Here is a 17,489-nt window from a genome sequence, read left to right as displayed (position 1 = left end):
AGTGAAGGAGTCACAGCAATCTCTGCATAATGGGAATTGTGGTTAAAGTCATCATGTAGCCCTAGCTCGGATGTTGTGCTCATAAACCTACATATAAACCAGGAACTTTGGGTGTTAATTGGCTCATTAATCATGCTGATCACATGACCAACTAAGAGACATATTCTGGAGCTCAATATGTGAACAATGCACCAGAGAATGACTGCACATTAGTATGCCCTATACTAGACAGCAATAACATGTGTTGGAATAAAGCTTTAACTTTGCTTTAACTTTTTCATTCCAATAAATAGGAATCTGTGTTTGTTGTGATTTACACTTTTTCTATATATCAGTTATCCTATGATTGAACTAATTGGGTTATGTAATTTTCTAGGCCTGGCAAAACCAATGGGGCTCGTAGAAGGACCTGGTGGGCTTGGCCAAGGTGGAATGGCTGCAACTTTAAGAGATGATAGCCATGAATCAGAAACCAAATACGAAGAATATGGCTACAATGCCCAGTTAAGTGACAGAATCTCACTGGACAGATCAATTCCAGATTACAGACCAAAAAAGTAAGTAAATGAAACATTGCCCTAAATACTATTAAATGATTGGATGAACCTTATTCATATATATTTAATGTGTGTATATAGTGTTATATTGTTACTACATTGTCTTTTCAGCCTTCGTAGTATCACATGTTATGTTAGGATATGATACTATGACATTTGTGTTTGGCCTTGCTTTATAGATGGATATAATACAGTATTTTTAGTGATTGGTAACCGGAATTTCTGTGTCATATTTATTAAATATGAATTGGAATAAATAAATTGTATGCTGGTGATAAAACAAACTGTGTTTTGTAGAAAATACATCAGTTTATAATTCTATTGTTTAACTAGTGCACATGATTCTCGTAAATGTTTTAAGGCTATGTATAAATAATAGCTCTTTTTGATAGTGTGGTATTATATGTAAATATGGAGGAAAGGATATCTGAAATGAAATGCTTTGCAACAAATTTATCAAATATGGCATGGTATTCTTAAATTTTTTTGCAGTTTTTATTGGACAAGGTATTGAGCTTTAGTTTTATTCCTGTGACTTATGTTTTATGCCAATGTGGTGGAGCAAATCTGCAACATTTTTAGAAAAGTCAATTTTGCAAAAAAAAATTCCTTTACCAATAATCATGCCCACTTGGGTAGCATGAATCACAAAGTACCACATGCAGTCCTTATACAAAGGATACTTCATTATTTCTACTGTTCTTTACAGTCGGCTTTAGCCAGATATTTACCTCCTGTCTCATCCGAGGTTCAATTTTTGGTTTATCCTAATGTTAAATATCTCAATGTTCAGAATACCTGCTGTATATTAAAGTAAACCCAGCACACATTCTGGAATTTGTCCATTACAGGCTGATTCATACTAAACTATCATTGGGGAAAAAAATAGGTAATTTTTAGAGATACCATTCCAATTGAAACTCTTTTACTACTAAGCCTACAGGTTTTACTGTTTATAGACTTTGGCTATACATCAAAATTAAAGGGATTGTGTAGCCAGAAAATATGTGAAAAAGAACCTCCTTCTCATGTAACTGAAGTGCACACAGGGTTAAGGATCTCTGTAATTAACTTCTTCCCGCTCAGCACCGTACTATTAAGTCGCACCATGAGATGTAATATATTATGCAGTCAGTACTCAGGACTAGCCACCAGAGAATGAAAATACTGCAACATCCAGTTGGTTCCAGGTAGTCCGGGGGTTAGATTGTCCAGCCTTAACCCCTCATATTCCCTGTGACGAGCTAAAGGATCCTGGGTGCTTTTCTCTACTGCACATAGAGAATCTATGTGCAATGTACTGCCATACAATACAGATCTTCCGTTCAAGTCTTCATGTGGGATAGGAAAACAGTAAAAAAAAGTTGAAAAAATTAAAAATAAAGTATAAAAAAATAAACAAATAAGAAAAAGTTCAAAAATACATAATGTAAACCATACCTGTCCAGGTCATCTAAAAGAAAGAACATGCAAGGCAAGGGCTTATGAAGGAAGCTGCGGAACCTCTGACATTGTGGAAAGCAACAGAAGGCTTTTGCTACCTATGTGCGTATAAATCTGCACTATTCAAAAATGGTAAAAATACCTTAAAAATATATATCGTAATGTGCAAATTAGTGTAGGGTGTTCAATTCACTTCCATGGACGTACAGTAAGCTCTGTACAGCGTTATCAATGTTGCCACTCAATAAGCTACACAAAATATGTTACACATACAGAGGTCAACCCTTAACTCAAATTTGGTTAGACTCTTTCTCATAAGCCAGTTCAATATAATAACACAACATTGTAGTACAGGGTTGCAATTCAGAAAACACACACTGAGCAGCCACACACATGATATTACTTTTTGGTACAATATATAACTACAGTATCATCTTAAAATTCGAACTTACTTATAACATGCATATCTAGACAAATCAAACAAGATGACAGGTAAGGGGGGACACAGCTTCCCATGGACATGTCCAACTAATGGATTGGTAAGGTAGGACAAGCCTATATACAGTATCTCCACACTAGGAAATTTGTCAACCAAATTCCTTTTAACCTTTTGCCTACCATGTCTGTACAACCCCTTGGTACAGCAAAATGCAACTGGAAATGATCCATTATGTTACTTAGATTAATTTATATATTTCCATTCTGCAATTTACAAGTCCAACTTAGACTGGTGTCCTATACAGGATTTAGCAATTACTCCTTAAAAATAATAGAATTTCTATGAATTTATTTATTTATTTTTATTTATTTTTTTTTTTGGGGGGGGGCATTGCAGACAATATAACTATATAATATTAGCGTACAAATGGATAATTAATCTGCTAAACTAATAAACATTTATAGTGACAGTTATAATAACTACATTAAGAATCACTTGAGTTCTAGCATAGAACAGTCCCGCTACCAATTTGTTCCTGTAACAGAAGGTATCCTTTGAGGAGTCTTCCACATTTAGCAAACTGCTGTCCTCAACTATTAAAAAATGCCGTTGCAGCACAAGCCTTCTGTTGCTTTCCACAATGTCAGAGATTCCCCAGCTTCCTCCATAAGCCCTTGCCCTGCATGTTCTTTCTTTTAGATGACCTGGACAGATATGCATAGATATAAAAAGCCAAGTGCTGATGTGGACTTAAAAGAAATCCCTGCAGTTTTCATCCCCTGCTTTTGAACTGTGAGTGACAATTCTAAATCACTGCTGTTATCACACTATGGTCTGAGGAGGGTTCATGAGAGCTAACTTGTGTTTCACCTACGGTACATGAGCCGTATTGAATATGCTTAAAGCTATTTTCTATATGAAAACACAAGTTATTGCTCTCCTCTTTCCCCTCCATTGGATTTGTTATTGATTTTGTTCTTTGTTTGGCACCAGCTAGGTTTTCTAATTAAACAGTGGCCTTAATTAGTGCACAAAGCACGGAGCATGGATCTTGATTATTAAGTCCGGCCTGTGGGAGAATGAGCTGGGGATTGGCAAATCCAAATTAAACAGAATCATAAAACTAAATGACCTTACCCTAAGTCCCTCTTGTTACACGTGGGCAATATATCCTGGCTTATTAATTGCTACATAGATAGAGATAGCTGAACAAGATAAGAAAAAGAAAGCATTTCTCCTCGGCTGTGACATCCTTTAAGAGATGCCCTCAGGAGCTTAGGAGAGACTATGAAGATGAATAATAAATAGCATTTTATTTTAAATACCATTACTGTCAGATAACATACAAAATAATTTTCAGTTGGTTCAAGGGATTTTCTTGTCTCTTGCCAATTTTGATACTGATGATCTATCAGATTGTAAGACCCCCACCAATCTAATATTGATGATGACCTACTGTGATGATAGCAGGTCAGTATCAAAATTGGGACCAGGAAGCCCCTTTAAAACAGAACTATCACTTAAATATGCTGAACTACTATACTTAAAGGGGATTTTAGGTACAATGCAGTGGCGTAACTACCGCGGTAGCAGCTGCCACAGGGCCCGGGACATTAGGGGTCCGGCGACAGCCGCTAGTGCTGCAGTTTTTTTTTTCTTAATAGGCCGTTACTGGCTGGAGTTACTACAGCCGGTAATGGGCCCTACTTACTTACTGATCCTGGCAGGGGCCGGGATCGATAAGTGACTCCGTGAACCCCACAAGCACTATTATACTCGGGGGTCTTTTCAGACCCCCGAGTATAATGATCAGAGGTGCAGGATAGGTAACGGAACATAAAAAACTGTGTTACTTACCTCTCCGCTCTCCGAGCATGCTTAGGCCCTACTTGCGTGACGTCGCATAACCGGGCCTGCATCCTTATGCGTCGCAACGCAGGCCCCCCAGTCACATGACATCCCAGCCCTCATTAAAGATGGCCAACAGCGCCGGAGAATGCAGTGGAGCTGGGAGATAGGTAAGTAATAGAGATGAGCGAACAGTGTTCTATCGAACACATGTTCGATCGGATATCAGGGTGTTCGCTATGTTCGAATCGAATCGAACACCGCGTGGTAAAGTGCGCCAAAATTCGATTCCCCTCCCACCTTCCCTGGCGCCTTTTTTGCACCAATAACAGTGCAGGGGAGGTGGGACAGGAACTACGACACCGGGGGCATTGAAAAAAATTGGAAAAAGTCATTGGCTGCCGAAATCAGGTGACCTCCATTTTAGACGAATAGTGGATTTCAAATCCGGGTCATATGAGAATGTGAACTTTGTGACTATGAGACAGGGATAGCTGTACAGGCAGGGATAGCTAGGGATAACCTTTATTTAGGGGGGAATGTTATTAAAAATAACTTTTTGGGGCTCTATCGGGTGTGTAATTGTGATTTTTGTGAGATAAACTTTTTCCCATAGGGATGCATTGGCCAGCGCTGATTGGCCAGAGTACGGAACTCGACCAATCAGCGCTGGCTCTGCTGGAGGAGGCGGAGTCTAAGATCGCTCCACACCAGTCTCCATTCAGGTCCGACCTTAGACTCCGCCTCCTCCAGCAGAGCCAGCGCTGATTGGCTGAATTCCGTACTCTGGCCAATCAGCACTGGCTAATGCATTGTATTGGCGTGATGAAGCAGTGCTGAATGTGTGTGCTTAGCACACACATTCAGCTCTACTTCATCGGGCTAATAGAATGCATTGGCCAATCAGCGCTGGCCAATGCATTCTATTAGCTTGATGAAGCAGAGTGTGCACAAGGGTTCAAGCGCACCCTCGGCTCTGATGTAGCAGAGCCGAGGCTGCACAAGGGTTCAAGCGCACCCTCGGCTCTGATGTAGCTCTACTTCATCGGGCTAATAGAATGCATTGGCCAATCAGCGCTGGCCAATGCATTCTATTAGCGTGAACTGAGTTTGCACAGGGGTTCTAGTGCACCCTCGGCTCTGCTACATCAGATTGCTACATCTGATGTAGCAGTGCCGAGTGTGCATCAGATGTGTAGTTGAGCAAAACTGACTCAGCACTGCTAAGTCTCTGCATTCGCATAGGAATGCATTGGCCAGCCTTCGGCCAATCAGCGCTGGCTCTGCCGGAGGAGGCGGAGTCTAAGGTCGGACCTGAATGGAGACTGGTGTGGAGCGATCTTAGACTCCGCCTCCTCCAGCAGAGCCAGCGCTGATTGGTCGAGTTCCGTACTCTGGCCAATCAGCACTGGCCAATGCATTTCTATGGGGAAAAGTTAGCTTGCGAAAATCGCAAACTGACAGGGATTTCCATGAAATAAAGTGACTTTTATGCCCCCAGACATGCTTCCCCTGCTGTCCCAGTGTCATTCCAGGGTGTTGGTATCATTTCCTGGGGTGTCATAGTGGACTTGGTGACCCTCCAGACACGAATTTGGGTTTCCCCCTTAACGAGTATATGTTCCCCATAGACTATAATGGGGTTCGAAACCCATTCGAACACTCAAACAGTGAGCGGCTGTTCGAATCGAATTTCGAACCTCGAACATTTTAGTGTTCGCTCATCTCTAGTAAGTAACAGTGTTTTTTTTTAATTTTTTTTTTATCCCCCCCTGGGTCTCCAATTATTATACTCTAGGGTCTGAAAAGACCCCAGAGTATAATAATTGTTTATGGGTGTACACAATGGAGCATAATACTGTGTGTAAGGGCCACTATGGGGAATAATACTGTGTGCAGGGGCCACTATGGGGGATAATACTGTGTGCAGGGGCCACTATGGGGATATAATACTTTGTGCAGAGGCCACTATGGGGTATAATACTGTGTACAGGGGCCACTATGGGGAATAATACTGTGTGCAGGGGCCACTATGGGGAATAATACTGTGTAGAGGAGACACTATTGGGGATAATACTGTGTGCAGGGGCCACTAAGGGACATAATACTGTGTGAAGGGGCTACTAAGGGGCATAATACTGTGTGCAGGGGCCACTATGGGGTGTAATACTGTGTGCAGGGGCCACTATGGGGATATAATACTTTGTGCAGGGGCCACTATGGGGCATAATACTGTGTACAGGGGCCACTATGGGGAATAATACTGTGTGCAGGGGCCAGTATGGGGATCAATACTGTGTGCAGGGGCCACTATGGGGCATTATAGTGTGCGCAGAAATGCGGGGGGGGGGGGTAGTGGTCAGTTGGTCGAGATCTTCGGCATTGGTCAAGGTGTACTCCGTGTCAAAAGTTTGCCACGGGGGCCCCACCATTCCTAGTTGCGCCACTAGTACAATGTACTTTTTTTTTTTTTTTTTTTAAGTCTCTCCTGCCTACTTAACTCCCAATATGTGGGCCCACCTTACTAATATGACCACTTAGATCACTTAGTCCTCCTACAGTTCCTATGTTTCCTTGTGCTGGCTCATCACCTGTGTAGGCTCTGTCTAGATTGAAGTTCTTCTTATGAGGGTGCCAAAGACTGTCCTCAGTAAGCAGAAGAACATCTCTTCTCTAACTTTCTCAGAAACAGCTCCAGGATCATATAGGACATATATTGAGATGTGATGTATTGTATAAAGTTGTGATAGAAAGCTTCTATTTAACTGCAGTGTGACCTTAGCATGTGTCTCTGTTTCTGCATCTTTCAACTCCTGCTCACTCTTTTCCCCTCCCCACTCCATAGATTTCTGTTGCTATGTGTAATCTGACAAAAGTAATCTGCAGGATCTTAGATGTCCACCAATTTGAATTATCTGACATACCAAGTCAATATACTATAATATTCTTTCTTGAAACCTCTTTAACTTTAAAAACTCAATTATCCAAGGGGTCTTGACACATTGTTCTACTGCCCATCTAAGCAACTTCCAATAATGTCTGTCATCAACAACTCAATGCATGGATTATCTATGTCTAACAATGCACCCGCATGTCCTCTTAGATGAATACTAAGGCACGAGACTGTTCTGTATGTGTTGAACGGGGGCTAGGGTTGTGTACAGGCTTGCGCTATAAGTATATCATACAATATCTCAGGCTACATTTGAGACAAAGTAATGATGAAGGCTATAAAAAGTTGGGTTTTTGGGGTTTTTTTTTGTTCTTTTTTAAGCTAGTCCGTTTACACCCAGAAAGGTAATACATGTTCTAATACACAAAACTCCTTACATTTTGATTCATAGTGGAATTTTCCTTGATACTAGTGATATCTTTATACCATTGTCTACAACTCTTCCAGTACATAAAAACATTTTAAAGTATTTTCTAGGGACACATTGTTGATCAGTAGTTTAATCTACACATGTCACAGACAGTAATGTCTATGAGACCTTTGGGGCAATACCAATTCCGTCATGACATTGTATCCAACTGTGGTCCTTATTTTGCATTTCAAATCCTGTTCTTCATACATATTCAATATTAGCCTTTAGAGAACAAGTTAAGACTATGAGACTCACATTTAATGTAATTAGCACTTGCAAGATAGAGTTATCCAGTATTCAGAACTAGACATTTAAAGTCTGTCCTTGGAATTAAATATGTGCAAATTGATCATTTCAATGCAACATTTTTTTTTAGAAATGCATCACTGCTGTTTACAATGTTTTTATATACATTTACATTGTACCCAATATGTCAAAGACTCACAACTATTTAAACAAAATGGGCATGCTCTGACCCACCGATCTTTCATTCAAGGTAGCCATATCCAGTTTTTCTTGAAATGCTGAATTTTTAATTCTTCTTGATTTTTAATTTAATCAGTTTTTTATTGTTGGACTTTTTTACATTAAAACTGGTGTGGCTAATTTAACATTTCAGTAAAACATGTCACAACACTTGTATGCACAGGTAAAATGGCCACTGTGAGCAGTGATATTAAGTTGTACTGTGTGGTACTATAATTGCTATGTCATTGAAGTTACAGTTCTATATGTAAGATGATGGAAGGCAAATAGAGATACCGAGCTGATCCCCGTGTATTACCACTAGGTTAATGGGCACAAGAAACAGAGACGACAAGTGCCTGCTCACCTGTATGGGTTGTGATGATGTCACAACAACCCAACAGAGCTTTTAAACACAAGTGGATCATAGGCAGGACAGGGCAGTGTACAAGGCAGCAGCTAGAGGAACGTTCCAACATGTACAGAAGTGGGTCATGGAACAACCTGATGGAGTATCAGGTCGAAAGACAGTGCTAACCCAGATATAAACCGAAATTCTTCTTTAATGGTATTGGAACATGGTACAACGCATTTTGGACTTGTGATGGTCCTTTCTCAAGTACACAATCAATGGCCTGGACGGCTCAAACATGGCCCCAAGTGTCTGTGAGCACCGTCTACTATTCTCTATGTGTATGAGAACAGAGAGGCTAATGATGATCACTCATTTCTCTGCTCTCATACACACAGAGCAGGCGGTGCTCACAGACACTTCCGGTGCTCACTGGAGGCTAATTAGCATATGAATGAAAATGAGCTCATTTAAAAACTAATGAGGGGATTAACATACAAAAGGTACATGTGGAATAGCCTTTCTAAGGGCTATGCAAGTATGTGCTTAGTTAAAAATGACGTTTCTCAATGATAGAATCCCTTTAAAAGCATCTACTGGTATCTGGCTGCTATTTGTGTCTCGGTCAGATCTTATGGAGTCCATGCCAGTTTTGGTCATACACAGTATTAGGCAGGTGGGTATAATCCTACTGCATGACTAATATATATAACATGCTTTATATTGGTATATAGCACTTAGTTCCATCTCCATGAATTATGTTTCTCCAGAGATAATTTTCATTAACTAAAGTGTTTTTCTAGCTGGATTATTTTATTCCTTCCATTGCTCAGTGTTAAAGATAAACTGGAGCAGAGGTTCTGTACTATATTTCAGAGGTAGCATTTACAGTCATTTCATAAACAGATGCAAGAACATAATGCATAAGTAAATTAATACCGGACATAAATTAATAGCAGACGCTGGTGTAATATAGTATAATTCAACTAAACAACACAATATCCTGACTGCAGTTATCTGAGAAATAGAGGTGATCCAATATATACAACACATTACAGGCTGAATCATGATGTTACATCTGTAGGTAAATATAACTGGATGTATTTGTATATTTTGACGCCCCCTACCCACTTCACCCATTATATGTCACTGCTGAACAATTTTCTGCAGGTATCGTATCAATGTAATACCTATTTACACAGTAATGGGCAATGTGCATTAAGTTTGATCCATGATGTGTGAACAACTGAATAATGTTGACTACATAAGACTTTACTTTATACCGTGATATAGGTTTAATGGAATTCAGTGACAAAGAATTTCCAGTTCTATTCCACATTTGCAATGAGGAAATGGAAAGTGATTTGCCCAGTGTCAAGCTTTTATGAACAACAGCCTTGTATATATCTAGTTTTCACCTCTTTATGTGAATACATAAAACGAAACACAATACAACGTCTATTATTCTTTATCAGGATGGAAATGCTTCTTTATTAAACCTCGCTGTGGGTCATGTGTTATATTCAATGGCCATTTTGGAAAATATCATATTACTATAGCCGATATCCTCCTCCGCATGTTCTATTTTTTTCTCGCCAGATTTTTCTTCCTTTCATTTTCCTATATTCTGTCTGCCTTGTTCTATTGTTTCAGGAGGTAAAGTACAGGCATTTTTCATGTTCAGACCTTTCAAAATGGTGGTGACTCTGGTGAGCTTGAAGCTTTGGCAGATGTCATTCCATCTGTCGGCTTATAATCAGCCATTTCTTTCACATTGGAAAGTCCCAAATGAATTTCTTTAAAGTTGCTGCTTACAGATATTATCTGGGTGTAAACAACATATGGAGGAAAGACATCAACATGGTCCGATGGCAGGGAGGCAGCATTATTGCACACTATGTCCTAATAGAGAGGATGGGGATTGCAGAAAAGCATAATCATCAAATAAGTACCTGCAGTGGCCAGATGTGATCTAGGCGATATGCCATTGGTATGATACATTTAGGTTTTAACATAATCAGGGAAGAAAATTGAGACTGTCTTTAAAGTGTAAAGCCTCTTCTCATAACCACTGTATACTAAAATAAAAAGCTAATTAACCCTGTAAATACATAGTATGACCTATCTTGTTCCATTCCTGAGGTAGGGCCATATTACATAGGCCATTGATGGGGTCAATTATCAAGAACAAACATTAGTAAAGCACTTGATATCAATCACTGACCCATATAACTCTACTGGCAGTCATATATCTACAGGCCCATGTAATATGGCCTTTACCACCTGTATTATAGCTTAGGTATTCCCAGTTTTAAAGGCGTTAGGGCACTCTCCAAACTGGCTCAACATGACATTATATAGGACACAAGTGACAGTACTAAGTCTAGGATCCCTGCTTGCTGCTCCTCTATTGAGAGCTCAAATTTGCTCAATTGAGGGGCAACACGGTGGCTCAGTGGTTAGCACTGCAACGCTAGAGTCCTGGGTTCGAATCCTGCCAAGGAAAACATCTGCAAGGAGTTTTTATGTTCTCCTTGTGTTTGCGTGGATTTCCTCCCATACTCCAAAGACATACTGATATGGAAAAATGTAGATTGCGAGCCTTATATAGGGCTCACAATCTACATTTGAAAAAAATATATATGTATTTTTTCTCAATTGCAATAGTCATTCTTATCATCTACAGTTTACGCATACTACAAATACACAGGTACGACTGGCCAGACATATTCAAGCATACACTTGGTGTGATCTATTAGATTTAATTTACCAAGATGATCTTCAAGAAGCTTTGAAAAAGGATTGAATTATGGCAAATAGGTTATGTGCCTCATTGTGCCCAGTGGTTACTGTTATGCATAAGCACTACTTTATGTAATGATGGGGGAAGAAACACTTTACAGTAAGAACCTTTTGTTTCTCTCTGCTTTTATATTGTTTCAGTGATTTAATTTTTGGAGCTTTTTACAGCTGTCATACCAAGCTAAGTATTTGTATGTCGTCATATAATTGGAAAATAAGTTAAAACCTTAAACTGAACAATTACAGTAGTGGAGTTCTTATATGGCTTTCCAGTCTTCAGAGCCTATGTGAACCTCTGCACTACATGGAGGAATAAACTCTCTGGAAAGGTTGTGCAATGCATTTATCTCTGTTCAAGGGATAAAACGTATAGATTTGTAGGTGAGGGATATTGTCCGTATATGTCTTACATCTGGATACAATGCAAATTAGGGTGAGCGCCTATGGGTGCAAGCGCAGAGATCAGATAAATCATGCTTATTCATTCTATTAGTAGATTTTAATATCTCATCTAACACTTAATTTACTGACATGTGAAGTTACAGCTTGTGACCAAAACAGTGCTGAAAATATTGATAAACAGACAGATGCTCGGCACAAGCAGAGGCCTCCAATTAATGATCCGTGCCTAACGTTCCACACTCCACTTCAATACTGGTTTGTAGATACCTAAAATCCCTTTAATAGTAAGATTATTAAGGAATTAGAGTTAGTTAATAGAGCAAGATCATTTTGTTCATTTACGTCTGTGCAAATGTAATGAACTTAAAAGTGTAACCATTTTGTTACAATAAAATGCTGTTTTAGGGCCCATCTTCCGTATAATAATAGGTGCAATAGAAAAAAAAAAACCAACGTTGTAAAGCATTCTCTCCACTTAATACTTCCCTTCTTGGACTGACTTGAAACAACAGTGTGTTCCTGAAAGAATTTGCATTTAAGGCTTAAATAATTTTCCTAAGGATTAAGTTACAGCAGTGTTTTTGGCACATCCCGAATCTACTAAATGCTTGTTATATACTTCAAAGGCAAACTGTTACAGGGAAGATTGTTAGAGTTGTGCAAGTGTGCTGATTTGTGCTGTTATCAAAGTGCCAGCAGGTTCCAAAGAAAGAAATATGATGGATCCCTGGGGCCTTCTGGGAGACTGGAAGTAGTAGATAGCTCAGCTTCTCTCTGCATGCAAACAGACTGCTTCAGAGAAAAGATAGTTTAAGGCCATTTATATCCAGTCAATATACAGTTATACAAGAGCTCCCATTGCACTCATATTTTTGCACCATTTCAAGAGCCTAAAAAATATTACGTTTGAGGATGAAACGCAGACCGGTATGTTAAAAATGCAGGGTAAATATAGAATATTGTTTAGAAATTCTTCCAAATGGGCTTTTCTGGGGGGTTTACATAACCCTTTGTCATAGATCCTTTTAGGTCATTCTTTTCCAGAATCCTCATTTTTTTTTATACTAGAAGAGCAGCTATATTTTAGTGCGAAGTCTCTTTCCATAAGCTGCAACCTCTCCAGTTATGAACCAGGTGCTAAAGATTACACATTGATGTCATGTTAGCTTGATGAACAGTATCATTAAGAATTTATTCATTTATGTGACACTTAGGTCTTATTCACACATCAGATGTGATGTGCATGATAATAATAACTGCACATGAACCTGCTTATTTTTGGGTTGTTTGTAGTCTGTGGTTAATACATTTTTCGCCTTCTATTTTCTCACTTTTTTTACATTTCGAATACCTTTCTATTTGTATGGATCTGTGAAATCGGATGACAACCAGTTGTATTTTCTCTGATTTCTCTGATAGATTTTAATGGAGCTCCATGGCTCATAAAATGGGCCAAAATTAAGCAGATGTATGCATGTGCCCATTAAAATCAATGAAGTCCATGATAAGGACAACACACATGTGAACGTGTGAATAAGGCCTTATGTGGACAACCACACATACATTAGCACATTAGAGGGAATTGATCAAACCTTTATTGCCAATTTTTGGGGTGTTAAAAAGTCACAAGTCAAACGTCTCCACAAGCTCATAATGTAGATTTCAATTTGTTGTATAAGGAGATCCAAAAATATATCGCAAATATTTTAAGAGGCTTTTGTCTTTGGATAAATGTGTTTATATACCATGCCAGTCATAATAAATCTCTTTCATTGTTCTTAACTAGAGATGAGCAAGTAGTTAAATACTTGATATTCGATATTCGTTTCGAGTAGTCCCTCAATATTCAACTACTCAAATCAAATATCGAGTCCTATTATACTCTATGGGGGAAAAATGCTCGTTTCAGGGGTAGGCAACATTCGATCAAACTGAACTTACCAATTCCACGAGTGAGGGTCGGGCTGGATTCTCCGAGAAGTCTTCTCCGCGCAGCATCCCCGTGTCATCATTCGGCAATGAATTCACTCTGCTAGGCATCGGGCCTGGCAGAGATGACTACCCACAGTCAAAACGGCCATTTTCTTGTAGCGCGGGCTTGCGCAGTCGGCTCTGCCTAGGCCTGATGCCTAGCAGAGTGAATTCAGAGCCGGAAGACGCCGCGGGGATGCAGCGAGGAGAAGACTTCTAAAGGTAGGAGAAGAACCAGCGTTGATTGGCCGACTGTACAGCATTCGGCCAATCAACGCTGGTTCTGAATCAAATTTTTCCATTCGAATAGCGAGTGGTACTCGATCGAGTACGAGTATTTCAAATACCTACTCGATCGAATACTAATTGCTCATCTCTATTCTTAACCTCAACTCAGCTACGTTACATCCGTGGCGAATTTCTTAACCATCACGTGTAATAGTTGTGCACTACAGTTTTAGAAGATAACCTTGCTATGTGAAAACAAGCTAAATACTTCTCATCCATTAATAGCGGCAACTATAATTAGACATTTTGCCCATCTGGCAGATGCAAAATTAGAAAGTGTTCTTCATTTCTAAACAGATGTCCTGTTATTTATAGAGTCAAAAGAATCAAAGGGAATATGAACTTGTCGAATCCAAATCATCCACACCTTTTGGGAACCACTGCTTCTTCTTTGCTACCATGCTTCTATGCTTACCCTGCTCCTGCTATCGTAGATGTAACAGGTGACAAAACAATTGTAGATAAGTGGTAGTATTCTAGTTCTTCTGGTCATGCATATACCTTTGTATGTGCATATGTTAAAAATGTAAATTTTGGTGATGTTCATTACTATTCTTGAAGAAGAGCACTAGTTCTTCAATCTTCTTGCTTTCGTGAATGAGAGTTGATTTAGAAAATCCTTTCTATTATTAACTTATCAATACCATATTCCTAAATTTATTGGATCTGAGCAGCTAAATATACATTATCAAACATGAAAAAAATGTATCTATCAGATTTCTTAGAGTATTATATAGTTATTTCAGCATAAGATGCACAGGCTAAATAGTTATACTGACAATATATGTATGACTGCAATTCATATTTTGCATTAGTAGATAGATGTAAAAAGAAAAAAACCTTAATTCCTCAACAAAAACTCCCCTTTTCAACAAAAAAAATATAGTTTTATGTGCTTTCAGATTTCAAATATAGGCACCTACTAATTCCCTATGTGCTTGATTTGCTTATGGATCCTGTTACTAATGGCAACGTCCTCCATTGGCACTGCTCTGAGCTTGTCCTGTAAAGGCAAGTCAATTTCTTTCCCCTGCTCCGAAAACTGTAATTTCTATACTGGTACATCTGCACATATGCAAGCACCGCGGTGACATCCTTTATACTGGGTAGCAGTAATAGTTTCCTACCATAATCGTATATTCAATATTCAATGGCTCTGACAGTCCCTGTGCTTTGTAAATGAAGACTGATGAGGGATGGTGTTAAAAATTGTGCAGTTGCCCAGGACCTCCATCCTTAGAGGAGCTCATGGATCCCAGAGCACTGACTTTTGGCCTGATGCCTTCAATCAGAAGAGCCCAACTTAACACACAGATACTGTTGAAATATGGTGATGTAGAGCGCTAGCATCCAAGCAAAGGTGGTATGATGATGTCACTGCTTGGAGAAAAACAACCTTGTGTCATGTCATGCAAATGATGCACTGGGGGTGGGCCTTCGGATCCAGAGGCACTCCGTTTGCCACTCAGACCACTACCACCTCCTGTCTGAACCATCCCTTGCAGTAGTAGTTGATCTTCTCACAGCTATGACATCACACATCCTAAATAAGCAGCATGAGCAGTGCTCCCAATGCTGAAGACCTGTCCCCCAATTCAACAACTGCTGGTTTTAATAAAAAATCAAAATTATTTTCTCCACATCTACAAATGTGACATATATAACAAGGCTAAAATGTTTACTAGCCTGATGTGCTCAGTAATGCAATTGTGGTAGTTGAATATGCTTGATGAGAAACGATAGACTCCCTTTAAAATTGTCAATACTTTATCTTACATGAAAACAGCTCTAGCTCTATAATAAACCACAATAATATATCACAAAAAAATCTATAAAGATACAGAAAAATAAATTACTCCCCATCATCTTATGTTCCTCAAGTTTGCAACAGTGTATACTCACCAGGTTAAAGAACCTATACTGGGTTTTTAGACTTGGCTTTGACATAAGTGTTTCTTGGAAATATACTGTACTTCTTCAGGCAAGTACATCAAATTGTTCTATAATTCCCTTCTCTTTTCCTTCTCATCTAACAAAATCACCACTCTACCGTGCCCCATCAACTCCCATCTGTTCTTCTTTGCTCTGTGACATAGCTACACATTTATGGCTCTTATTGGGGCACACTGTGTGACTCGATTTTAAATCATTTCAAATTACTTTCATGGATTTTTCCATTCATCTTCTCCCCAAGGTATGTATATTCCATTTTTACATTCATGTCTTTTAGCTGTACTGATTCTAAGTTGTATCTCATATGCCGCTAGCTGTATTTTGTTCCCTTGAGTTTCCCAGTGGTATTTTATATCCTCCACCTCGGTAGTTCCCTCAGTAGCATTTGTAAAAGCTCACTTGTTACACTGAAATCAGATAAATCATTCCAATTATTGTTTGTATTTTCTCAAGTGTTCACAGTACAGATGTCCACCCACAATTGCTGGAGACAGACGCAGCAGTCAAAATAAACCATCACCCTTGTAACATTGCAATTCAGTTCAGGAACCTTTCTCGAGCAACAAACTGTACTATATAAATAAGGAGTGATTCTAGCAATAAAGGAGACCAATGTGTTATTTTGTTAAACAATTACATACATCACAGAGAAAAATATAAAAAAGTATTTTCATATTTCCAAAACATGATTAATTGTTACATGTGAAAATCCAATCAATCGCGGCAAATGTTGTGTAATATTGCAACAATCAATTATCATCAATCTAAACTATAATTGAATTTGTATATCACATTCCTCTCAGTCATCTTTGGCACCCTCCAGTGGTTACTGCATATATCAATATTGATAGACTAGCAGATGATCATAACACAACTGTCCCACCATATTTACTCTACCTGTCAGAATAAGCTACGTCTAGGTTTGATGCTAATACTTAGAAGACTATTAGTTTGTCCTCAGCTAACCCCACCATTCCAAATACGGTCAAAGAAGCACTGTAGTCTCAGCACTCATATAAAATATACAGTACAGACCAAAAGTTTGGACACACCTTCTCATTCAAAGAGTTTTCTGTATTTTCATGACTATGAAAATTGTAGATTTACTCTGAAGGCATCAAAACTATGAATTAACACATGTGGAATTATATACTTAACAAAAAAGTGTGAAACAACTGAAAATATGTCTTATATTCTAGGATCTTCAAAGTAGCCACCTTTTGCTTTTATTACTGCTTTGCATACTCTTGGCATTCTCTTGATGAGCTTCAAGAGGTAGTCACCTGGAATGGTTTTCCAATAGTCTTGAAGGAGTTCCCAGAGATGCTTAGCACTTGTTGGCCCCTTCTGCGGTCCAGCTCACCCCTAACCACCTTGATTGGGTTCAGGTCTGGTGACTGTGGAGGCCAGGTCATCTGGCGTAACACCCCATCACTCTCCTTCTTGGTCAAATAGCCCTTACACAGCCTGGAGGTGTGTTTCAGGTTATTGTCCTGTTGAAATATAAATGATGGTCCAACTAAATGCAAACCGGATGGAATAGCATGCCGCTGCAAGATGCTGTGGAAGCCATACTGGTTCAGTATGCCTTCAATTTTTAATAA

The 17,489-nt window shown here is 39.1% G+C and overlaps 1 protein-coding gene across 1 annotated transcript in view; it reads left to right on the top strand.

Annotated features, from left to right (window-relative positions):
- GALNT9 (polypeptide N-acetylgalactosaminyltransferase 9) overlaps positions 1-17,489 on the top strand; it is a 243,539-nt gene that overhangs the window by 39,228 nt on the left and 186,822 nt on the right. The window contains exon 2 of the mRNA XM_075274965.1: positions 377-557. Coding sequence (XP_075131066.1) covers positions 377-557 — 181 coding nt within the window. The remainder of the gene's footprint in view (positions 1-376; positions 558-17,489) is intronic.

Source organism: Leptodactylus fuscus, chromosome 1 (genome assembly GCF_031893055.1).
Source record: "Leptodactylus fuscus isolate aLepFus1 chromosome 1, aLepFus1.hap2, whole genome shotgun sequence".
NCBI lineage: Eukaryota > Metazoa > Chordata > Amphibia > Anura > Leptodactylidae > Leptodactylus > Leptodactylus fuscus.
The sequence above is the reverse complement of the archived record's forward strand: the minus strand, read 5'-3'. Positions and strand labels throughout refer to the sequence as shown.